Source organism: Babylonia areolata, chromosome 27 (assembly GCF_041734735.1).
Source record: "Babylonia areolata isolate BAREFJ2019XMU chromosome 27, ASM4173473v1, whole genome shotgun sequence".
Taxonomy (NCBI): Eukaryota; Metazoa; Mollusca; class Gastropoda; order Neogastropoda; family Buccinidae; genus Babylonia; species Babylonia areolata.
The window spans coordinates 1,835,770-1,860,769 of NC_134902.1; the positions used below are offsets into that span (position 1 = coordinate 1,835,770).

At 48.2% G+C, this 25,000-nt stretch overlaps 1 protein-coding gene across 1 annotated transcript in view; it reads left to right on the forward strand.

Annotated features, from left to right (window-relative positions):
* Positions 1–25,000, forward strand: part of LOC143301555 (MAM and LDL-receptor class A domain-containing protein 2-like) — a 247,425-nt gene that overhangs the window by 14,630 nt on the left and 207,795 nt on the right. The window contains exons 11-31 of the mRNA XM_076615934.1: positions 1–76; positions 3,606–3,746; positions 7,140–7,402; positions 8,160–8,244; positions 8,854–9,045; positions 9,919–10,070; positions 10,629–10,745; positions 12,012–12,099; positions 12,542–12,682; positions 13,312–13,479; positions 14,800–14,982; positions 15,352–15,573; positions 16,301–16,563; positions 17,621–17,708; positions 18,813–18,989; positions 19,325–19,522; positions 20,742–20,906; positions 21,939–22,070; positions 22,810–23,078; positions 23,985–24,072; positions 24,682–24,804. The exon at positions 1–76 is cut by the window's left edge and continues 20 nt beyond it. Coding sequence (XP_076472049.1) covers positions 1–76; positions 3,606–3,746; positions 7,140–7,402; positions 8,160–8,244; positions 8,854–9,045; positions 9,919–10,070; positions 10,629–10,745; positions 12,012–12,099; positions 12,542–12,682; positions 13,312–13,479; positions 14,800–14,982; positions 15,352–15,573; positions 16,301–16,563; positions 17,621–17,708; positions 18,813–18,989; positions 19,325–19,522; positions 20,742–20,906; positions 21,939–22,070; positions 22,810–23,078; positions 23,985–24,072; positions 24,682–24,804 — 3,331 coding nt within the window. The remainder of the gene's footprint in view (positions 77–3,605; positions 3,747–7,139; positions 7,403–8,159; positions 8,245–8,853; positions 9,046–9,918; positions 10,071–10,628; positions 10,746–12,011; positions 12,100–12,541; positions 12,683–13,311; positions 13,480–14,799; positions 14,983–15,351; positions 15,574–16,300; positions 16,564–17,620; positions 17,709–18,812; positions 18,990–19,324; positions 19,523–20,741; positions 20,907–21,938; positions 22,071–22,809; positions 23,079–23,984; positions 24,073–24,681; positions 24,805–25,000) is intronic.

Sequence of the window (25,000 nt, forward strand, 5' to 3'; positions counted from 1 at the left end):
CCCTCCTCAGTGAGCACCACCACAGTGAAGACGACGACCCTTCCCTCCACTGTGTCCACCCGGTCCCCCACCTCACGTGAGTCGCTTTCCACACCTGTACACACCTGTTGATGGCTGTTTCTTGAGTCACTTTCCACACCTGTACACAGCTGTTGATGGCTGTTTCTTGAGTCACTTTCCACACCTGTACACACCTGTTGATGACTGCTGTTTGAGTCACTTTCCACACCTGTACACACCTGTTGATGGCTGTTTCTTGAGTCAGTTTCCACACCTGTACACACCTGTTGATGGCTGTTTCTTGAGTCACTTTCCACACCTGTACACACATGTTGATGGCTGTTACTTGAGTCACTTTCCACACCTGTACACACCTGTTGATGACTGCTGTTTGAGTCACTTTCCACACCTGTACACACCTGTTGATGGCTGTTTCTTGAGTCACTTTCCACACCTGTACACAGCATGTTGATGGCTGTTTCTTGAGTCACTTTCCACACCTGTACACAGCATGTTGATGGCTGTTTCTTGAGTCACTTTCCACACCTGTACACACCTGTTGATGGCTGTTTCTTGAGTCACTTTCCACACCTGTACACACCTGTTGATGGCTGTTTCTTGAGTCACTTTCCACACCTGTACACAGCATGTTGATGGCTGTTTCTTGAGTCACTTTCCACACCTGTACACAGCATGTTGATGGCTGTTTCTTGAGTCACTTTCCACACCTGTGCAGAGCATGTTGATGGCTGTTTCTTGAGTCACTTTCCACACCTGTACACACCTGTTGATGGCTGTTTCTTGAGTCACTTTCCACACCTGTACACACCTGTTGATGGCTGTTTCTTGAGTCACTTTCCACACCTGTACACACCTGTTGATGGCTGTTTCTTGAGTCACTTTCCACACCTGTACACAGCATGTTGATGGCTGTTTCTTGAGTCACTTTCCACACCTGTACACAGCATGTTGATGGCTGTTTCTTGAGTCACTTTCCACACCTGTACACAGCTGTTGATGGCTGTTTCTTGAGTCACTTTCCACACCTGTACACACCTGTTGATGGCTGTTTCTTGAGTCACTTTCCACACCTGTACACACCCGTTGATGGCTGTTTCTTGAGTCACTTTCCACACCTGTACACAGCATGTTGATGGCTGTTTCTTGAGTCACTTTCCACACATGTACACAGCTGTTGATGGCTGTTTCTTGAGTCACTTTCCACACCTGTACACACCTGTTGATGGCTGTTTCTTGAGTCACTTTCCACACCTGTACACAGCATGTTGATGGCTGTTTCTTGAGTCACTTTCCACACATGTACACAGCTGTTGATGGCTGTTTCTTGAGTCACTTTCCACACCTGTACACAGCATGTTGATGGCTGTTTCTTGAGTCACTTTCCACACCTGTACACAGCATGTTGATGGCTGTTTCTTGAGTCACTTTCCACACCTGTACACACCTGTTGATGGCTGTTTCTTGAGTCACTTTCCACACCTGTACACAGCATGTTGATGGCTGTTTCTTGAGTCACTTTCCACACCTGTACACACCCGTTGATGGCTGTTTCTTGAGTCACTTTCCACACCTGTACACAGCATGTTGATGGCTGTTTCTTGAGTCACTTTCCACACCTGTACACAGCATGTTGATGGCTGTTTCTTGAGTCACTTTCCACACCTGTACACAGCATGTTGATGGCTGTTTCTTGAGTCACTTTCCACACCTGTACACACCTGTTGATGGCTGTTTTTTGAGTCACTTTCCACACCTGTACACAGCATGTTGATGGCTGTTTCTTGAGTCACTTTCCACACCTGTACACAGCATGTTGATGGCTGTTTCTTGAGTCACTTTCCACACCTGTACACAGCATGTTGATGGCTGTTTTCTTGAGTCACTTTCCACACCTGTACACACCTGTTGATGACTGTTTCTTGAGTCACTTTCCACACCTGTACACACCTGTTGATGGCTGTTTCTTGAGTCACTTTCCACACCTGTACACAGCATGTTGATAGCTGTTTCTTGAGTCACTTTCCACACCTGTACACACCTGTTGATGGCTGTTTCTTGAGTCACTTTCCACACCTGTACACACCTGTTGATGACTGTTTCTTGAGTCACTTTCCACACCTGTACACAGCATGTTGATGGCTGCTGCTCGAGTCACCAGGAGTGGGACCATCAGAACAGAAGAGAACTGGCGGCGATCTTAGAAACTTCTGCTATAAAAGGAACTTGATGGGAGGCAAAAACAGTGAACACACTTCTCTCCAGCCACAATTTGTCACTCTGGGCTTGTAAGACATTGAACATGGCAACACGCATCACGCTGGTAAAACTCATCAACAGTCACAAACTGAAGCTGGGAATTCTCACCCTCCCTTCCCCAAGTCCTCCTCTTGTTTGAAATTGAAAGAAAGAAAATAATGATTGCGGAATGTTACACAAATGGGATGCGGTAGGAGGTGGACTAAAAGAATCTTGGTAAAAGTCGACTTTCGTGGGATAACAGAGGCGACGTATCGAGCCACAGGCTCTTCTTCAGGCAAATGAAATGAGTGAGTGACAGACAGAAAGATACAGACAGAGAGCGAGAGAGTAAAGTTCAGGAAAGGAAAGTGATGAGAAGTCACAGGAAAGGACACAAAAAACAAAGAAGGGTGAGTAGAACTGTGCGTGTGTGTGTGTGTGTGTGTGTGTGAAGGAAAGAAAGGGCTCTGAAAGGGAAGGGGGAGGGGGAAGGGGAAAAAAGGTGGGCGGGGGGTGAGAGGGCAGGAGTGAGGGAAGGGGGTGGAAGAGACTGTTAGTGTTAGGGACATCTGAACAAGAAAGTAAGACAATAAGTGACAAAAAAATGTATATAATTAAAAAAAACAACAACAACCCCCCCCCCCAAAAAAAAAAAAACCCAAACAAAAACCATAAAAAACAATACACACACACACACACACACACAAAACTAAAAAAAAAAAACACAGAAAAAAACACACACACACACACACAAGAAAAAAAGGGGGAATATATAAACAGATAAATACAATAAAAGTAATTAAAAAAAGAAAGTATATAAACAAAAAAACGGGATGATCACCAGTGTACCTTTTGGCACAAATGGTGCAGGTAAGGACATACACCAGGTTCTCTGAATGGCAGTCGAAGTGCACGGGATGCGGTAGTTTGCAGTACCTGCATTTGCTCAGACCTGTGTTGTGAGTTTGATACGTCATGTTGTGAGTGTTCACCCACCCTCCTCCCCTTCACTCTTCCCCATTTCTCTCTTTGAGTACTTCCCTTTCTTCCCCTCTCTCTCTTTCTCCGTCTTTCTGTCTCCCTATCTCGCTCTCTCTCTCTCTCTTCCTCTCTAAGTACTCCACTTTCTCCCTCTCTTTCCATCTCTCTCCCTCTCTAACTCACTACCCCCCCCTCTCTATTTATCTACTTATTTGTGTGCCTTGTGTAGGTTTATTTATGTATATTATGTTTACAACGGGTCACAGGCCTATACGCAATTAAAACATTTGTTCTTCTTGTTCTTGTTCTACCCCCCCTCTCTCTCTCATCGTGATATAGATAGCTGTGTTGTGTGTGTTGTGCAGGCTCCAACAGCGTGTCGTGTAACTTTGACGTGGACATGTGTAGCTGGGTTCAGCTGAAGGACGACAACTTTGACTGGACTCGCCACAAGGGCAGCACAGCCTCGGTGGGCACGGGCCCTCAGCACGACCACACCACCGGAAGTCAGTGTTCCTTTTCCGTTTGTACCCCTCATAGCTTTAGCCTTAGTCTGCTTTAACTTTCGCAAGGTGTCTGCTTTAGCTGTAGCAAGGTGTCTGTCTGCTTTAGCTGTAGCAAGGTGTCTGTCTGCTTTAGCTGTAGCAAGGTGTCTGTCTGCTTTAGCTTTAGCAAGGTGTCTGTCTGCTTTAGCAAGGTGTCTGTCTGCTTTAGCTGTAGCAAGGTGTCTGTCTGCTTTAGCTGTAGCAAGGTGTCTGTCTGCTTTAGCTGTAGCAAGGTGTCTGTCTGCTTTAGCTGTAGCAAGGTGTCTGTCTGCTTTAGCTGTAGCAAGGTGTCTGTCTGCTTTAGCTGTAGCAAGGTGTCTGTCTGCTTTAGCTGTAGCAAGGTGTCTGTCTGCTTTAGCTGTAGCAAGTGTCTGTCTGCTTTAGCTGTAGCAAGTGTCTGTCTGCTTTAGCTGTAGCAAGTGTCTGTCTGCTTTAGCTGTAGCAAGGTGTCTGTCTGCTTTAGCTTTAGCAAGGTGTCTGTCTGCTTTAGCTGTAGCAAGTGTCTGTCTGCTTTAGCTGTAGCAAGTGTCTGTCTGCTTTAGCTGTAGCAAGGTGTCTGTCTGCTTTAGCTGTAGCAAGTGTCTGTCTGCTTTAGCTGTAGCAAGGTGTCTGTCTGCTTTAGCTGTAGCAAGGTGTCTGTCTGCTTTAGCTTTAGCAAGGTGTCTGTCCGCTTTAGCTTTAGCAAGGTGTCTGTCTGCTTTAGCTTTAGCAAGGTGTCTGTCTGCTTTAGCTGTAGCAAGGTGTCTGTCTGCTTTAGCTGTAGCAAGGTGTCTCAGTCTGCTTTAGCTGTAGCAAGGTGTCTGTCTGCTTTAGCTTTAGCAAGGTGTCTGTCTGCTTTAGCTGTAGCAAGGTGTCTGTCTGCTTTAGCTTTAGCAAGGTGTCTGTCTGCTTTAGCTGTAGCAAGGTGTCTGTCTGCTTTAGCAAGGTGTCTGTCTGCTTTAGCTGTAGCAAGTGTCTGTCTGCTTTAGCTGTAGCAAGTGTCTGTCTGCTTTAGCTGTAGCAAGGTGTCTCAGTCCGCTTTAGCTGTAGCAAGGTGTCTGTCTGCTTTAGCTGTAGCAAGGTGTCTGTCTGCTTTAGCTGTAGCAAGGTGTCTGTCTGCTTTAGCTGTAGCAAGGTGTCTGTCTGCTTTAGCTGTAGCAAGTGTCTGTCTGCTTTAGCTGTAGCAAGGTGTCTCAGTCCGCTTTAGCTGTAGCAAGGTGTCTGTCTGCTTTAGCTGTAGCAACGTGTCTGTCTGCTTTAGTTGTAGCAAGGTGTCTGTCTGCTTTAGCTGTAGCAACGTGTCTGTCTGCTTTAGCTTTAGCAAGGTGTCAATCTGCTTTAGCTGTAGCAAGGTGTCTGTCTGCTTTAGCTTTAGCAAGGTGTCTCAGTCTGCTTTAGCTTTAGCAAGGTGTCTCAGTCTGCTTTAGCTGTAGCAAGGTGTCTCAGTCTGCTTTAGCAAGGTGTCTCAGTCTGCTTTAGCTGTAGCAAGGTGTTTTAGTCTGCTTTAGCTGTAGCAACGTGTCTGTCTGCTTTAGCTGTAGCAAGGTGTCTGTCTGCTTTAGCTTTAGCAAGGTGTCTGTCTACTTTAGCTTTAGCAAGGTGTCTCAGTCTTAGTCTTTAGCAAGGTTCAGATCTGCGACATATATCATCAATAGCCTCAGGTATTATACTTATTCTAAGGTTCCCAGTCAGAGATGTCCACGTTGTCCTGATTGTATTGATATTGAACACCACTCAATTCTTGTTGGTATGTTCTCTGTATAACTTACGTAAAAAAAATCTCATACTTTGAAATGATTCACTTTCCACAGGTTAACCCACCTAAACTTGAAAATATCATTGACCTTTCCAGATCCATTGTATATATCATGGAATTAAGAAAGAAGCAGTTATCTCAAGTGATGAGCTAATCAGATAAACAAACCTCTTGTTGTTATACACCCACGTGTTCATGTGATCATGTCAGTTTTCATCTGTGGTCTGTATCAGTTAATCATGTCTCATTTCCCAGTTCCGAAGTCCCCAAGCTCGAGGTACAGATAACACTATCCTCAAGACAGAGATAACACTATCCTCTAAGTAGAGATAACTTTAGAGATAAGTTATATTCAGAAACAACCGCTCCTTTCCACGACAACAGCAAAGCTATATTCAGTAACAAGGAGTTTAGGTTTATCCTCTAGGTAAAGATACAATATCTAGGTTTATCCTCTAGGTAAAGATACAATATCTAGGTTTATCCTCTAGGTAAAGATACAATATCTAGGTTTATCCTCAAGGTAAAGATACAACAGCAAAGTTACATTCATTAACAACCACCCATGTCCATGATCACAGACGGATATTTCATCCACTCCAAGATCAGCGTATGTGCATATCTGTTTGTGCCTGAACCCCCTTGAGTATACGCACACAGAAGATCAAATACGCACGTTAAATATCCTGTAATCCATGTCGGCGTTCGGTCGGTTACGGAAACAAGAGCAAAGCCAGCATGCACACCCCCGAAAACGGAATATGGCTGCCTAGTTGGCGGGGTAATTAAACAAAGCGGTCATATACATAAAACACGGAGGTATTTTGGACTATCCTTTTGGTATGGATACAACAGCAAAGTTACATTCATTGACACGTTCACAGACGGATACTACATCTATACAGAGGTGTTAAGGACAACCCTCTAGGTATAGACACAACAGCAAAGTTACATTCTTTGACAACAACTGTCCACGTCCACAGACGGATACTTCATCTACACGGAGGTGTTTTGGACTATCCTTTTGGTATGGATACACCAGCCAGTGAAGTTACATTCAATGACAACCACCCATGTCCATGATCATAGAAGGATACTACATCCACACCGAGGTATTTAAGACAACCCTCTAGGTATGGATAGGCACAACAGCAAAGTTATATATATATATATATATATATATATATATGTGTGTGTGTGTGTGTGTGTGTGTGTGTGTGTGATAGTCCGTCGTGTCCGACTATGACCATCAGAACAGCAGAGGAGGCAACTGCTGTTCCGGCTATTTGGGCTAGAATTTGATTATAGTGGAGAGTGTCTTGCCCAAGTACATCCCCACTCTCTCGGCCAAGAGGGTTTTAAGACAGTCGGCTGTGGGATGGTTCCCAAAGGCCAGCTAGCCCACAAGGCTGTAGCACTAAGAGCCAGTGCAGTTTTGCATCCTAGTTTGAGAGTCATAGTCCTTCACAAAAGACTAAGCTGTAAATGGTTTCCCATTGACTGGAGAAACCATTGATAATACAGCTCTCACTTTGCTGTTGGCCCAAATGTAAACTTACGTCAACCTGTGATATAAGCTAAGTTACACTCATTGACAATGACTCTGCCCGCTGTCACAGACGGCTACTACATCTACACGGAGGTGTCCAACGCGGCAGCGAACCACTCGGCACGGATCCGGAGCAAGACGATCACGCCGCAGGAAAGCACGCAGTGCCTGACCTTCTGGTACCACATGTACGGCGACAGCACGGGCACCCTCAACTTCTACGTCACCACCGGCTCGGGGCTGGGCACGCGCGTCTGGACCCGCAGCGGTTCCCAAGGCAACCAGTGGACGAAGGCCGCCATCACCATCCAGCAGAGCGGCCGATCTTACGCTGTGAGTGGTGACCGTGGTGTGTGGATAGTGTCCATTGATGGGCGAAATAGCCGAGTGGTTAAAGCGTTGGACTTTCAGTCTGAGGGTCCCGGGTTCGAATCTCGGTAACGGCATCTGGTGGGTAAAGGGTGGAGATTTTTCCGATCTCCCAGGTCAACATATGTGCAGACCTGCTAGTGTCTGAACCCCCGTCATGTGTATACGCACGCAGAAGATCATATACACACGTTAAAGATCCTGTAATCCATGTCAGCGTTCAGTGGGCTATGGAAACAAGATCATACTTAGCATGCATCCCCCTGAAAACAGAGTATGGCTGCCTACATGGTGGGGTAAATAAACGAAACGGTCACACAGAGAAAATGTTACATGTCTGTCTGTGTATGTGTGCGTTCTTGAAATCTGATTGAATGACACAGGAAACGAATGATGAGCGCCCAGTGGCAGCCTGTCAGTCGGCTCTACTCAGGTAGGCAGCCTGTTGTGTAAATGACACCGAGTTTGTAAAGTACTTAGAGCTTGGTGTCTGACCGAGGATAGGTGCAATGTAAGTATCTATATCGATTCCACCCAGTCCTGACCTGCTGTAGCTTCTGGCTCTTGCTCTTTAAAAGCAGATCGTAGTCTGTGAGTGTGGACCATGATGTGTTGATAGTCACAGACTTTTTTTTTAATGTGTTCAGCAGCCACTTGCGAAAGCTGAGAGAGAGAGAGACAGAGAGAGAGAGTCAAGGACGGTGTGACACCTGTGTTTCAGATGGTAATTGAGGGCATTGGAGGGAACGGCTACCTGGGAGACATGGCTGTGGATGACATCCTTTTGGGACACGGGGCATGCACAGGTGAGAGAGTGCGCAAAAACATGAAGGAAGCTGAAAAAAGAAAAAAAGAAATTGCAAAGCGAAAAGAGTGTTTTCACTCCTGTCGTTTTTCAGTTTCATTTTCTTTATCTTTCTTTCTTTCTTTATCTGTTTATGTATCTATTTCTTTATTTACTGATTCATCTATTTATTTCACTTCATAGTTCCTAAAGTTGTATGTGGTGGTGTTTGGTATTCAGGTATTATTTGCTGCAGTGCTTATATTTCATGTGAGTGTATTTGTAGGGCGTGTGTGTGTGTGTGTGTGTGTGTGTGTGTGTGTGTGTGTGTGTGTGTGCGTGTGTGCGTGTGTGTGTCTGTGTGTGTGTGTGTGTGTGTGTGTGTGTGTGTGTGTGTGTGTGCATAAAGTGTATGTGCGAGAGTATGTATGTGCGTACATGTGTGTGCGTATGTGTGTGTATGTACATATGCATATATATATATATATATATATGTGTGTGTGCTTGCATTAGCGTGTATGCATGCCTGAAACTTGCTTTCTCACAATGACATTGTGTGTGTGTGTGTGTGTGTGTGTGTGTGCATGCGCATGTACGTGTGTGTGTGTGTGTGTGTGTGTGTGTGTGTCAGGAGTGACGTCAGGTCCAGGCCCCAGCAGCACGGTAGCCCCGGGCGGAGCGGTGCGCACGTGTGACTTTGAGGGCAACCTGTGTGGCTTCACCCAGGACCGCACTGACCAGTTTGACTGGACTCGAACCACCCATACCACGTCCACCACCGGCACCGGGCCCTCCAATGACCACACCTATGGCACCTCGAGAGGTGATAGGCATTGTGCTTTGTGGTGTGGTGTGGTGTGGTGTGTTGTGTTGTGTTTCTTTTGTGTTTATATTGTGTTTGTGCTATGTTGTGTTTTGCTTGTGTTGCGTTGCATTGTGTTTCTACTGTGCTGTGGTGTGTGTGTGTGGTGTGTGTGACGTGCTGTGGTTGTGTTGTGGTTGTGTTTCTTTTGTGTTTGTATTGTGTTTGTGTTATGCTGTGTCGTATTTGGGTTGGGTTGCGCTTTGATTCTGTTGTGGTTGTGTTGTATTGTATTGCATTGCGTCGCATCGTGTTGTTGTATTGCAGTTTGATGTGTTGTACGGTGTTGTCTTTCATTCTCTTACTTTTCTCTGCTGTGTGTGAAATTCACACCGCTCTCCACAAGCAGCGTGCCGCAGTTTCTCCATCTGTCCCTTTCACTGTAAAGTCTTCATTGTCTGTCTAAAACACACGGAAAGTGTTTTGGGTCACCTCTGCTGCAGTGACAACAAACATCACCACACTTAACCCTTAACCTTTTTTTTCCCAAGCATCTGCCCTTTAGTTTTTCACCAGCAGATGTGCGTTGGCATGGCTGGTTCAGTCCACGCACATTGATGCCCTGGAAACTGAAACTGTGAAGTATATGAACACTGTTTGTTTATTGTGTTTGACTGTCGGTCTCATTACGTCTTTTTTGGTGCCTTTTTATGGCTGTTTTGACGCCTCTATGGAAACACTGCGAAGTGTGTGCAGCCAGATTGTTTTATTTTTAACCAATATTTTCTCACGTATTGACGCCTTCATGGAACTGCGAAGTGTGTGTGGCGAGTTTGTTTTTATTCTTGAACCAATACTTTCTCACAATGCCAATGTTTTTCCCTCCCCCTGCAGGTCACTACATGTTCATCGAAGCCTCCAACAGACGACCCGGCCAGAAAGCCAGACTGATCTCCCCTGTGTACCACGACAGTGGCGCCGTCTGTGTGCAGTTTTTCTACCACATGCTTGGCTCGGGCATTGGGGTGCTCAACGTCTACACCAAGGTAGCGGCCTGCTGTGACAGTTTTTGCTGTGTTTGGTGTGACAGTATTTTTGTCGCTGTGGGTTCTTTTACGTGTGCAGAGTGTATTACTTTGGGGTAAAAAGAAAAAAAAAAGAGAAGGAATATGGACAGCCAACATGGTTGAAATAGGGTTTCATAGAGGCGAGGAAGAGATTGTACAAATGCAAATCCACTTTCAGCCCTGAATTAATTTCTGGATTACAGGTTGAGCACTGTCAAATACAAGATGGTTATATACAGGAGCGGAGTACTGCAGGTAACGGATGTGGGCCAGGGAGGTAGAACTGCACCACAGTGAAAGAAAAAGGTGTACAGGTCTTATTGACTGCGATCTTTTATTTATGTTGCTGGTTTCCTTTTACACCCCCTGCCCCCACACACACACACACACACACACACACACACACACACACACACACACACACACACACACACACACACACACACACACACACACACACACACACACACACACACACACAGAGAACAGCAGACCCCCCCACCGTTTATCTCCATCCCCTTTCCCCTGTGTCCACAGCAAGCAGGCAGCAGTGGTTTGCCGCGAGCGGCCTTCCAGCGGAAGGGTAACCAAGGCGACCGATGGATTGTGGGAGAGGTCACAGTGTCGCAGACACTGACTTCCGGTGGCTACCAGGTCATTGTCTCTTCTGCACTGCTCTCTGTCTCCGTCTCTCTGTCTCTGTTTCTGTGTGTCTGTCTCTCTCTCTGTGTCTGTGTCTGACTCTGTGACTGCCTGTGCCAGTCTGTGTCTGTCTGTCTCTGTGTATGTCTGTGTGTCTGTCTGTGTCTGTCTGTGTGTCTGTCTCTGTCTCTGTGTGTCTGTCTGTCTCTCTGTGTCTGTCTCTGTGTCTGTGTCTGTGTCTGTCTCTGTGTGTCTATATCTGTGTCTGTCTCTCTATGTCTGTGTCTGTATGTGTCTGTCTCTGTCTCTGTGTCTGTCTCTGTCTCTGTGTGTGTCTGTCTCTCTGTGTCTGTCTCTGTGTCTGCCTGTCTCTGTATCTCTCTGTCTGTCTCTGTGTCTGTCTCTGTGTCTGTGTTTGTGTCTTTGTCTCTGTGTCTGTAACTTTGTTCATTCACAGTCCAACGCAAGACTTTCCTGTAGGTGGTGTGAAACACACAAGGTGAAGTTGTGATTCTGTGGTGGTGGTGGTGGTGGTAATTGAGGGGATTCAGAGTTAGGACGTGTCTTCCATATTGTGGTGGTGGTGGTAATTGAGGGGATTCAGAGTTAGGACGTGTCTTCCATATTGTGGTGGTGGTGGTAATTGAGGGGATTCAGAGTTAGGACGTGTCTTCAATATTGTGGTGGTGGTGGTAATTGAGGGGATTCAGAGTTAGGACGTGTCTTCCATATTGTGGTGGTGGTGGTAATTGAGGGGATTCAGAGTTAGGACGTGTCTTCAATATTGTGGTGGTGGTGGTAATTGAGGGGATTCAGAGTTAGGACGTGTCTTCAATATTGTGGTGGTGGTGGTAATTGAGGGGATTCAGAGTTAGGACGTGTCTTCCATATTGTGGTGGTGGTGGTAATTGAGGGGATTCAGAGTTAGGACGTGTCTTCCATATTGTGGTGATGGTGGTGTTTGAGGGATTTCTGAGTTAGGACGTCTTCTATATGGTGGTGGTGGTGGTGGTGTTTGAGGGATTTCTGAGTTAGGACACGTCTTCTATATGGTGGTGGTGGTGGTGGTGTTTGAGGGATTTCTGAGTTAGGACACGTCTTCTATATGGTGGTGGTGGTGTTTGAGGGATTTCTGAGTTAGGACACGTCTTCTATATGGTGGTGGTGTGGTGGTGTTTGAGGGATTTCTGAGTTAGGACACGTCTTCTATATGGTGGTAGTGGTGTTCGAAGGCATTGTGAGTGAAGACACATCATGGTGGTGGTGGTGATGGTGCAGGTGGTGTTTGAGGGGGTCCGAGGCAGCAACTACCGTGCGGACATCGCCATTGATGACATCAGTGTTCTGCAAGGGCCCTGTCCCTCAGGTGTGTGTGTGTGTGTGTGTGTGTGTGTGTGTGTGTGTGTGTACTGGAGTGGGAGGATGTGTGTGTGTGTGTGTGTGTGTATGGGGGGGTGGGTGTGATGGGGATGTGTCTGAGTTTGTGTGTGGGGGTGGTGGTGTGCGTGTGCACTTGTGTGTTTGTGGGTGCGTGTGTGTGTGTGTGTGTGTGTGTGTGTGTGTGTGTGTGTGTGTGTGTGTGTGTGGGTGGGTGGGTGTGCGTGTGTGTGCATGATCATGTGTGCTTTATGTGTGAGTGAATGTGAGTGTCTTTGTGTGAGCTCTGTGTGCAAGTGTGTGGGAGCGTGCACATACATATTATGTGTGTGTATGTGTGCATACGTGCCTACATATGTGAGTATGTGTGCATACGTGCCTACATGTGTGTGTATGTGTGCATGCTTGCTTACATGTGCGTGTGTGTGCAGGGTCGTGTGACTTTGAGTCTGGCCTGTGCACGTGGGTGAACGCTCGGCAGGGTGATGACTTTGACTGGACAATGAGCAGTGGCCGGACAGGCACCACGGGCACAGGGCCCACTGCTGACCACACCAGGGGGGATGCACAGGGTGGGTGGTCGTCGGTGTGTGTGTGTGTGTGTGTGTGTGTGTGTGTGTGTGTGTGTGTGTGTGTGTGTGTGTGCATATGTGTGTGTGTTGTGTGTTTGTGTGTGTGTGTGTGTGTGTGTGTGTGTGTGTGTGTTGTGGTGTGTTGTGGTGTGTGTGTGTGTGTGTGTGTGTTGTGTGCACATATATATATATATATGTGTGTGTGTGTGTGTGTGTGTGTGTGTGTGTGTGTGCTTGTGTGTGTGGTGATTTATTTGTGTTATGTGATGTGGCATGGTGTGGTGTTTGTGTGTGTAGGAGTATGCATTTCCTTTCTGTATGTTAAGGAGAGAGAGAGAGAGAGAGAGAGAGAGAGAGAGAGAGAGAGAATTTCAGTTGAATCATTTTATACACAGTTTTATTTTTCTTAGTAATTGTAATTTTCTGTGTAAACAATTGAAACAAAACCTTGCGAGTTAGGAAACGATTCATTTCTCTTTTGAGATGAACAGTAAACCATACATTGGCTCCAACACTGTCATACGATACCACCACTATATTCTACAGGGTATATGACCTAACGTTGTTTGAGACTCGCTGTGATCCGATAGAGCATGGTTTTTATTTCACTGGTTGCACGTGCTCCTCAGGCAAGTACCTGTACATCGAAACGTCAGCTCCCCGCAGGGTGGGCCACAAGGCGTGGCTGGTCAGTGAGAACTTCCCCCCAGTGTCGGCCAGCGGTCGGTGCATCAAGTTCTGGTACAGCATGAATGGCGCCACAGTGGACACTCTGTCCGTCTACCTCAGGACAGCAGGTCAGTGTCAGCTGGCGTGTCTCGGGGGTCAGTCTCAAGATAAAAAAAAGATGTACATAAAGGGTCAGTCTCAAAATAAAATATGTATAGTATGGGTCAGTCTTCAGATAGAATGTGTGTCTTAGTGGTCAGTCTCAAGATACAATATTTCTTAGGGGTCAGTCTCAAGATAAAATTTCTTAAGGGTCACAGATTTTCACCCAGCGAAAATGGCACATGTAAAAGATCACTAAGGGAGGAAATAAACCAAGGGAGGTCACTCGCTGTAGCTACCCTCTGTTTCTGCCTGAGCGTAAAGAAATTAGACCCCTGCCAAAGTCTGTACCAGTGGGGTATGGTAAGTATATCAGTTGACATAAATTCAGGGGAAATAATCTGGTCCTACACGTATAAGCCGACTTGTTGAAACGATGATTGAATGTGGGAAATGTAGCCACTGAAGGATGATTGAATGTGGGAAATGTAGCCACTGAAGGATGATTGAATGTGGGAATTGTAGCCACTGAAGGATGATTGAATGTGGGAATTGTAGCCACTGAAGGATGATTGAATGTGGGAATTGTAGCCACTGAAGGATGATTGAATGTGGGAAATGTAGCCACTGAAGGATGATTGAATGTGGGAATTGTAGCCACTGAAGGATGATTGAATGTGGGAAATGTAGCCACTGAAATGTGGGAATGTAGCCACTGAAGGCTGATTGAATGTGGGAAATGTAGCACTGAAGGATGATTGAATGTGGGAACTGTAGCCACTGAAGGATGATTGAATGTGGGAATTGTAGCCACTGAAGGATGATTGAATGTGGGAAATGTAGCCACTGAAGGATGATTGAATGTGGGAATTGTAGCCACTGAAGGATGATTGAATGTGGGAATTGTAGCCACTGAAGGATGATTGAATGTGGGAATTGTAGCCACTGAAGGATCATTGAATGTGGGAAATGTAGTCACTGAAGGATGATTGAATGTGGGAAATGTAGTCACTGAAGGATGATTGAATGTGGGAAATATAGCCACTGAAGAATCATTGAATGTGGGAATTGTAGCCACTGAATGATGAAGGACGACGAGGACGAGGAGAAGAAGAGGAGGAGGAAGAAGAAGGAAAGATGAAGGAATTAAGGGAAGAAGATGAAGAAAATGAAGCAGAAGAAGGAGACGATAGTTGTAAGAGAGTGGTGGTTTTACACGCCCCTCGTTTTATAACTGCTTTTCCAATTCTCATGGAGACAGAAAACAGAGTTCAGATAAACAAAACCAGTGACCCAAGTTTTGTTGTTTTGTTGGTGTTACTGGAGTCTCCATGTTGTGGTTCCAGGTCAGAACGACAGCGCCATCTGGCGGCTGAAGGGGCAGCAGGGTCAAGGTTGGCAGAGTGGACAGGCCCCCATCCCCAGGGTGAACGTCGACTACAGCATGGTGCTGGAGGGTGTCAGGGGACGCAGCTACACCGGTGACATCGCCATTGACGACATCAGCTTCACTGAGAGCTCCTGTGGAAGTGAGTATCGTCGTCATCGTCATCATCATCATCGTCATCGTCGTCGTCGTCATCGTCATTAGCATCATCATCATTATCATCATCATATCGCAATTGACAACATCAGCTTCACTGAGAGCTGCTGTGGAAGTGAGCATCGTCATTGTCACCATCACTATCATCATCAACATCACCACAACTACCTCCATCGCCCAAAATTCTGTTACAGCCGTACGACTGCTATTACTGCTAACTTCTTACTACTACTTCTACAACAACAACAACAACTACTACCACTACTACTACTACTGGAGAAGTTGCTAAATGATATCATCATCATCATCATGGTGATGACGACGACAATGACAATGACTATATCCCCCCCCCCAGTCATCCCGTCCAGCGCGGCCCCGCCCACCACCCCGGCGCCCTCCGTCACCCCCACCACCCCCAGCACCACGGCCCACACCGGTCCCTTCCACTGCACGTTTGAGAGCGGGCTGTGCGGCTGGTCTCAGGACCGGGGGGACCAGTTTGACTGGACCAGGTACCGCGGGACCACCAACACCCAGGGCACCGGGCCCACCGGGGACCACACCCTCTCCAGCCACGGTGAGTCGGGGTGCACGTGCGTCGTGTGGTGGTGTGGTGAGTGAGTGTCCACTACTGTCCGTGCCAAGAGCCATGGCTGGGCTGTATGAGTGATCACAACAGGGCTAAGTTCGCTTTGGTGTTAAGAGTTGTCTGTGCTCATGCCTTGGATTTGGGGAAAGTTCCTAAAAGTTTAAGGAAACTTAGGGCAGCTAACATCGTACATGCAACACAGCTCGTGGGAGTTAGGAATGTGAATACACGACGTTACCCCTGCTGAAGAAATGGTTGAGTGTGTAAGTGAATGAATGGGTGGGTGGGTGGGTGGGTAAATGATGGATGAATAGTTGGAAGGATTAAAGGATGGTGGATGAACGAATGAGTGTGTGGGTGGGCTGTGGATAAATGAAGTGTGGACAAGTGAATCATTGGATGAATGAATGAAGGCTGGATAAATGGATGTTTGGGTGAATGAAGGCTGGATAAATGGATAGATGGATGAATGAAGGATGGATAAAGGAATGGATGGTTGAATGAAGGCTGGATAAATGACTGGTTGGTTGAATGAAGGCTGGATGAATGAAGGATGGGTGAATGAAGTATGGATGGAAAGATGTGTAGATAAAAACAGGGCCTGCCCAGAACAACAGCCTGATCACCCATGATGATCAACCATGACAACAACAACAAAAAGAAGTAAAGGCATGATCCCAACACACAACACATCTCCCCCCTCTCCCTTCCACAGGCGGATACTACGTGTACATCGAGACTTCCGGCAGCCGTCGCAACGGCGACAAGGCCCGCCTGGTGTCTCCTGACGTGGGGGCGGGGCAGTACTGCCTGACCTTCTGGTACTTCATGTACGGGCAGAACGTGGACCACCTCAACGTGTACGTCATGGCCGGCACCACCCTCCCCTCCCTTCCCCTCTGGACACGGGTCAGGGACCAGGGCCGGCAGTGGAGACAGGCCAACGTGGACATCCCGCGTGTGGCGTCCACCTTCAATGTACGTGTGTGTGTGTGTGTGTGTGTGTGTGTGTGTGTGTGTGTGTGTGTGTGTGTGTGTGTGTGTAGTGTAGTGTAGTGTAGTGTAGTGTAGTGTAGTGGAGACAGGCCAACGTGGACATCTCGCGTGTGGCGTCCACCTTCAGTGTACGTGTGTGTGTGTGTGTGTGTGTGTGTGTGTGTGTGTGTGTGTGTGTGTAGTGTAGTGTAGTGTAGTGTAGTGTAGTCTAGTGGAGACAGGCCAACGTGGACATCTCGCGTGTGGCGTCCACCTTCAATGTACGTGTGTGTGTGTGTGTGTGTGTGTGTGTGTGTGTGTGTGTGTGTGTGTGTGTGTGTAGTGTAGTGTAGTGTAGTGTAGTGTAGTCTAGTGGAGACAGGCCAACGTGGACATCCCGCGTGTGGCGTCCACCTTCAATGTACGTGTGTGTGTGTGTGTGTGTGTGTGTGTGTGTGTGTGTGTGTGTAGTGTAGTGTAGTGTAGTGTAGTGTAGTGTAGTGTAGTGTAGTGGAGACAGGCCAACGTGGACATCCCGCGTGTGGCGTCCACCTTCAATGTACGTGTGTGTGTGCGTGTGTGTGTGTGTGTGTGTGTGTAGTGTAGTGTAGTGTAGTGTAGTGTAGTGTAGTGTAGTGTAGTGGAGACAGGCCAACGTGGACATCCCGCGTGTGGCGTCCACCCTTAGTGTACGTCTGTGTGTGTGTGTGGGGAGATGGAATGGGGGTTGAGGGGTGTGTGTGTGTGTGCGTGTCTTTGGGTTAGGATTGTGTTTGGGGTTAGGGGGGTATGTGGGGGTGAGAATTTGTGTTGTGTGTGTGTGTCTCTGTGTGTATGTTTGTGTTTTACTGGTTTGCTTGTTTATGAGTGCTTGTTTATGAGTATGTGCGCACACGTGCACGCGCTTTGTATGTGTGTGTGTGTGTGTGTGTGTGTGTGCACGCATTCACACACACATCTATCCCACGACATGCACAACCTAAAAACACTAGCAGACAGACGTCCCTCCACATGCTAAAACAGAAGGTGAGCACAGTCAGTACCGACATGTGTGTGACAGGTGGTGTTTGAGGGTGTGCGAGGACTGAGCTACAAAGGGGACATCGCTCTGGACGACATTTCTCTCGCCTCGGGATCCTGTGCTGCCGGTAAGACCTGCTCGTTTTTTTTTTTGGGGGGGGGAGTTTTTTATTATGTTAACACACACACACACACACACACACACACACACACACACACACACACACACAACTCAGCCCAAACAACAACAATAGCGCAAAAAAAGGAAAGTTGCCACCGACACAACCACCAACAACAGCAGCAACAAAATGAAAACAAAAAACAAAATCAAGAAAAGTAGGCCTGTTTTAGAAGAATCGCACCACAGTCCTACAATACTCCTGACTATAAGCATCACAGCTGACTAATTTCCTGTGCCCCCTGTGCAGGCCCCACTTGACAGCTGACTAATTTCTGTGCCCCTTGTGCAGGCCCCACTTGACAACTGACTAATTTCTGTGCCCCCTGTGCAGGCCCCACTTGACAGCTAATTTCTGTGCCCCCTGTGCAGGCCCCACCTGACAACAGACTAATTTCTGTGCCCCCTGTGCAGGCCCCACTTGACAACTAATTTCTGTGCCCCCTGTGCAGGCCCCACCTGACAGCTAATTTCTGTGCTCACTGTGCAGGCCCCACTTGACAACTAATTTCTGTGCCCCCTGTGCAGGCCCCACCTGACAGCTAATTTCTGTGCCCCCTGTGCAGGCCCCACTTAACAACTAATTTCTGTGCCCCCTGTGCAGGCCCCACTTGACAACTGACTAATTTCTGTGCCCCCTGTGCAGGCCCCACCTGACAGCCGACTAATTTCTGTGCCCCCTGTGCAGGCCCCACTTGACAACTAATTTCTGTGCCCCCTGTGCAGGCCCCACCTGACAGCTGACTAATTTCTGTGCCCCCTGTGCAGGCCCCACTTGACAACTAATTTCTGTGCCCACTGTGCAGGCCCCACTTGACAACTGATTAATTTCTGTGCCCCCTGTGCAGGCCCCACTTGACAACTGACTAAGTTCTGTGCCCCCTGTGCAGGCCCCACTTGACAACTGATTAATTTCTGTGCCCCCTGTGCAGGCCCCACTTGACAACTAAGTTCTGTGCCCCCTGTGCAGGCCCCACTTAACAGCTGACTAATTTCTGTGCCCCCTGTGCAGGTCCCACCTGACAGCTGACTAATTTCTGTGCTTCCTTTGCAGGCCCCACGTCAGCGTCCGGAGTGCCGAACATCACGAGCTGTGACTTCGAGGCCCCTGACCTGTGCGGCTTCAGCCAGAAGAGCTCTGGGGACCAGTTTGACTGGACACGCCACTCGGGCCGTACCTCGTCCGCCTACACTGGACCCACCAGTGACCACACCTATGGCACTGGATCTGGTGAGGAGACAGACAGAGAGAGAGAGAGAGAGAGAGAGAGAGAGAGAGAGAGAGAGCGAGCAAAACAGGTTTTGTTTGAAAAGGGCAGACGTATAAGCATTATCACACCTTTTTATAAAATTCATCCAGCCTCCTTCTTCTCCTCCTCCTCCTTGTCTTTTTTCTCCTCCTCCTCCTTCACCGACTCCTGCTCCTCCTCCTCGTCCTTTTTCTGCTGCTGCTGTTCCTCCTCCTCCTCCTTATCATCATCATCAAGTTGTTATTATTATCATTATATGTATGTATGTATGTATGTGTTTGTGTGTGTATACATACGTTTTGTGTGCCTGGTTGAGGTCACTACATGTACACGGAGGCCTCAGCTCCCCGACACATCGGAGACAAGGCGGTGCTGACGTCCTTCCTCGTGGCCAGCTCGCCCCGCCCCACCTGTGTCACCTTCTGGTACCACATGAACGGCGCCAACATCGGGGCTCTCAACGTCTACGTCAGCCTCAACGGCCAGAACAGACAACGTATCTGGAATCTGCATGGTGTGTGGGGGTGGGGTTTGTGGTGGTTGTCGGTTGTTGGTGATGGTTTGTTGGTGGCTCTCCTGTATCTTGATGGTTGGGACTGGTTGGTAATGGGGTTTGTTGTTGGTGGTGCTGGTGTTGGAGGTGGTGGTGAGTGTAGTGGTGATGGGGGTGATGGTGGTGATAGTGTTGGTTGAGGAAGAGGTGGTGCTGGTGGTAAAACGGTCAATTTAGATAAACGAGGGAGATGGGAGAGAGACAGAGACAGAGACAGAGAGACATAAAATAGTTCAACAAACCATACACAGACAAAGAGACAAAAATAAGAACAAGAACAAAAAACCACAACTCTTGTTTTCTTCCTTCTCCAGTGATTAGAAACATTCTGGCATGCCACATATTGATATGGGGATATAGGTTCTCTTAGCAGTCTTCTCCAGTGATTAGAAACATTCTGGCATGCCACATATTGATATGGGGATATAGGTTCTCTTAGCAGTCTTCTCCAGTGATTAGAAACATTCTGGCATGCCACACATTGATATGGGGATATAGGTTCTCTTAGCAGTCTTCTCCAGTGATTAGAAACATTCTGGCATGCCACACATTGATATGGGGATATAGGTTCTCTTAGCAGTCTTCTCCAGTGATTAGAAACATTCTGGCATGCCACACATTGATATGGGGATATAGGTTCTCTTAGCAGTCTTCTCCAGTGATTAGAAACATTCTGGCATGCCACACATTGATATGGGGATATAGGTTCTCTTAGCAGTCTTCTCCAGTTATTAGAAACATTCTGGCATGCCACACATTGATATGGGGATATAGGTTCTCTTAGCAGTCTTCTCCAGTGATTAGAAACATTCTGGCATGCCACAAATTGATATGGGGATATAGGTTCTCTTAGCACAACTAATGAGTAGTCCAATCAGATTTTTTTCTGGAATCTGCTTCTCACATGCCACAAATATGACACAATGTATATGTGTGCATCTTCTATATACCTATCTATCTGTCTATCTATCTATGCATACATATCCATTATTAACAACAAGCATGTATTATTCGTTAGTATGTTCATGCCTCTCTCCTCCCCTGTCAATCTCTATGCCTGTTTCATATATCTATCTATCTACCTATCTATCTGTCTGTCTGTCTATGTGTGCGTGTTAAAGTTTTGTGAGAAACTAATTGAAACATTCCCCCCAAACGTCGTGATGGCTGTGGTGGGCAGGTAACCAGGGCGACGCATGGAAGCTGGCCAGTGTTAGTGCCCCTGCCCAAAGCCAGCCGTGGCAGGTGGCCTTTGAAGCCGTTCGGGGCAATGGGAACATGGGGGACATCGCCATCGATGATTTCTCCGTCTCTTCCTCTGGGTGTGGAGGGGGCAGCTTTTCAGGTGACACCGGCTGCTTTGAGTGTTCCATGGTTTTCAGTGTTGTCTTGTGTTGTGTCTGTTGCTGGAGGACTTTGTCTCGTGCTGTGTTTAGGGCGTCGTGTGGTCTGTGTTTGATCATCTTGTTTTCTGATTGAAGTTGTTTTTGTTTTCGCTTTCGTTAATGGTTTGCTTTCATTTAAAAATGTTTAGTTTGTCTGGAGGTTGTGTGTGTGTGTGTGTTTGGGTGGGGGGGGGGGGGGGGGGGGGGGGGGACGGCAGGAGGAGGGGGGGTTGCGTGTGTGCGTGCGTTCTTGCGCATACATGCGTGCTTCTGTGCATATGAGTGTACATATGTGTATGATTATGTGAATGATTACGCAGTTGGGTATATATATATATGTGTGTGTGTGTGTGTGTGTGTGTGTGTGTGTGTGTGTGTGTGTGTGTGTGTGTGTGTGTGTGTGTGTGTGCACTGGAGTCAGTGTGTGTATGCGTGAGTGTGTGTTTGTCTTATAGCAAGTTACCGACTGTGCAGCTGAGACACGTTTCCAATTCAACAGTGTTGTCAGTTTTACTGTTGTTATTTTGCCGTTTTTTTATTTAATGATTCGTTTTCTATGATTTGTCAAGTGTGTTTGTGTTGTTTACAGTGTAATAACTGAATTCTGCCAGTGCTCAGCATCACAGATTGACTTCAGTTCACAGTTAGGCCAAAGTGAGGGCCGTACGATCAATGGTTTCTCCATTAGAGCTTAGTCATTTGTGAAGGACTGTGACTCTCAAACTAGAAGGCAAGACTGCACTGGCTCTGAGCGCTGCAGCCTTGGGGGCTAGTTGGCCTTTGGGAACAATCCCAACGCCGACTGTCCTAAATCCTTCTTGGACGAGAGAGTGGGGATGTAAGTTGGGCAAGACACTCTCCACTACAATCCAGTTCTAGCCCAGATAGTCGGGACAGCAGATGCCTCCTCTGCTGTTGTGATGGTCATAGTGGAAGACGACTGACTGTGGTACACCTGAATGAAAAGAACCGTGTGCTGGGTGGCTGTGCAGGGAACTGCAACTTTGACAGCGGGCTGTGCACGTGGAGCCAGGACCACTCGGGGCAGTTTGACTGGATCAGCGGGTCAGGGTCCACAGCCAGTACTGGTACCGGCCCTTCTGCCGACCACACCTCCTCCCACGGTAAGTACTGGTACCGGCCCTTCTGCCGACCACACCTCCTCCCACGGTAAGTACTGGTACTGGCCCTTCTGCCGACCACACCTCCTCCCACGGTAAGTACTGGTACCGGCCCTTCTGCCGACCACACCTCCTCCCACGGTAAGTACTGGTACCGGCCCTTCTGCCGACCACACCTCCTCCCACGGTAAGTACTGGTACCGGCCCTTCTGCCGACCACACCTCCTCCCACGGTAAGTACTGGTACCGGCCCTTCTGCCGACCACACCTCCTCCCACGGTAAGTACTGGTACTGGCCCTTTTGCCGACCACACCTCCTCCCACGGTAAGTACTGGTACCGGCCCTTCTGCCGACCACACCTCCTCCCACGGTAAGTACTGGTACCGGCCCTTCTGCCGACCACACCTCCTCCCACGGTAAGCACTGTGCCGCCTTCTCTTCCACTCTCTGTGTCTGTCCTTCTCTCTTACTTGATCTCTGTCTGCCTGCCTGCCTGTCTGTCCCCCTCCCTCCCTCCACAAGTAGGTCTACATGCACATCAAAACACCCCACCACACCACACCACATTTTCACATCAACTCTCTCTGTGTGTGTCTGTCTGTCTCTCTCTCCCCCTCCCTCCCTCCCATGCAAGCACATGTACATCGTAACACTACACCACACCACACCACACCACACCACACCCTCACACCACACCACACCACCACACCCTCACACCACCTCCCTCTCCCTGTCCTTCAGGTAAGTACATGTACATCGAGGCCTCCAGTCCCAGACGGCTGAACGACAAAGCCTACCTGGCCAGTGAGATGCTCCCGGCGGGGTCTGCTCGCTGCTTCAGCTTCTGGTACAGCATGTACGGGCGGGACATCAACATCCTGAGGGTGTGGGTCCGCCAGAACTCCGACAGCAGGCAGGTGCCCCTCTTCCAGCTCAAGGGACAGCAGACTGACTCCACGCACTGGAAACAGGCTCACGTGCCCATCCCGCCACAGAACGACTCCTTTAGCGTGAGTTTGTGTGTGTGTGTGTGTGTGTGTGTGTGTGTGTGTGTGTAGGAGGGGGGTGGGGGAATGTGCGGACGGGATGGAGACAGCAGACCAACCCCACTCACTGGAAACAGGCTCGTGTGCCTATCTCCCTCCACCCCCCCCCCCCCCACCTCCCTACAACACGACTCGTTCATGGTGATTGGGGGAGGGGGGTCAGTAGGCTGTTATATGTGGGGAGTGGTGTGGTGTGGGGGTGTGGTGTGTGTGGATGGAGTGTAGAGAGCAGACCAATCCAACTCACTGGATATAGGCCCTTATCCCGTCCCCCCAAAACAACAACAACAACAAAACAAAAACAAAACAAAATAAACAAACAAAAAAACCGAATCGTTCAGCGTGAGTGTAGGGGTTGTGTGTGTGTGTGTGTTAGGGGGTGTTGATGGAGGAGTGGAATGGTTTGTTACGTGTGGAGGGTGGGTGTGGGGTGTGTGTCTATGTTAGGGGGTGTTAATGGAGGTGTGAGGTGGTTATGTGTGGAGGGTGTGTGTGGGGTGTGTGTGTTAGGGGGTGTCAATGGAGGGGTGAGGTGGTTTGTTATGTGTGGAGGGTGGGTGTGGGGTGTGTGTGTTAGGGGGTGTCAATGGAGGGGTGGAATGGTTTATGTGTGGAGGGTGGGTGTGGGGTGTGTGTGTTAGGGGGTGTCAATGGAGGGGTGGGATGGTTTGTTATGTGTGGAGGGTGGGTGTGGGGTGTGTGTATGTATGTGTGGGGTGGGAGTGTCTAGTTTGTGAGTTTGGTTTTAGGGGGGTTGTGAGTGAATGTGTGAGTAGGTGGCTGGGAGTAAGTCTGTCCTTGATTAGCTTATTCCAACAATACATCCCTCAACAGATAAACCGGATTTGATGTTTGTTTCGTGTTCTCCAGATGGTGTTTGAGGGAGTGAGAGGCCCCTATGTGCTGGGTGACATCGCCATTGATGACGTCACCTTTGACAACTCCACCACCTGCACACGTGAGTCCCGTTGTCTGTTTCCGTCTTCATGTCTTGCTGTCTGGGCTGCGTGAAGCAGATAGTTGACCGTAACTGGTGCACAGTGATATTTCATATAGTGAATGGAAAGTGCACAAGTGTCTCGGGTAATCTGCAGGATGCTAGTTTCTTTCTTCATTCTCCTGGGCTGCCAGTCCCATATCCACTCCCATCCACCTCAACACTTTAACGTGTGTGGTCGTGTATACACTGCCAGGTGGGCAGCCATACTCCAGTTTCGGGAGTGTGCATGTCGTGTACATTTGTCTTTCCACAACCCACACAACGCAAACATTGATTCATCTTTTTCATCACCGCCAGCTGTGTGGAGAGTCTGTCCATTGCATGTCATAGCCTGGGTCTTTGTAAATGGTTTGTCTGTCCCAAAAAGACGATTCATCCACAGAACACTGACGTGGATCACAGGATCTTTAACATGCGGTAGTCGATGTCCCGCATGTGTATACACCTGAAACTGGCTCCAGGCGTGAGCAGCTCAGCACATGTTGGCATGGGAGACTGAAAAAAAATCTTGACCTTGAGGGCGCTGACCAATCGCTGTTAAACTGACCTCTACTGCTGCTGTTTCAGTGACTCCCCAGACTGCCACGCCCACTGTCAGCGCCGTGACCTTCCGACCTCTGCCCCCAACGACCCCTGTGGTCACCACTGCCAAAGTTCAAACCACTGTCACCACCACTGTGTCCACTGCAGGTATGTGTGTGTCACCAGCATTGATGTTGATTATTTCATTGATTTATTGACTGTTCTGTCACCACCACTGTGTCCACTGCAGGTATGTGTGTGTCACCAGCATTGATGTTGATTATTTCATTGATTTATTGACTGTTCTGTCATCAACACTGTGTCCACTGCAGGTATGTGTGTCACCAGCATTGATGTTGATTAT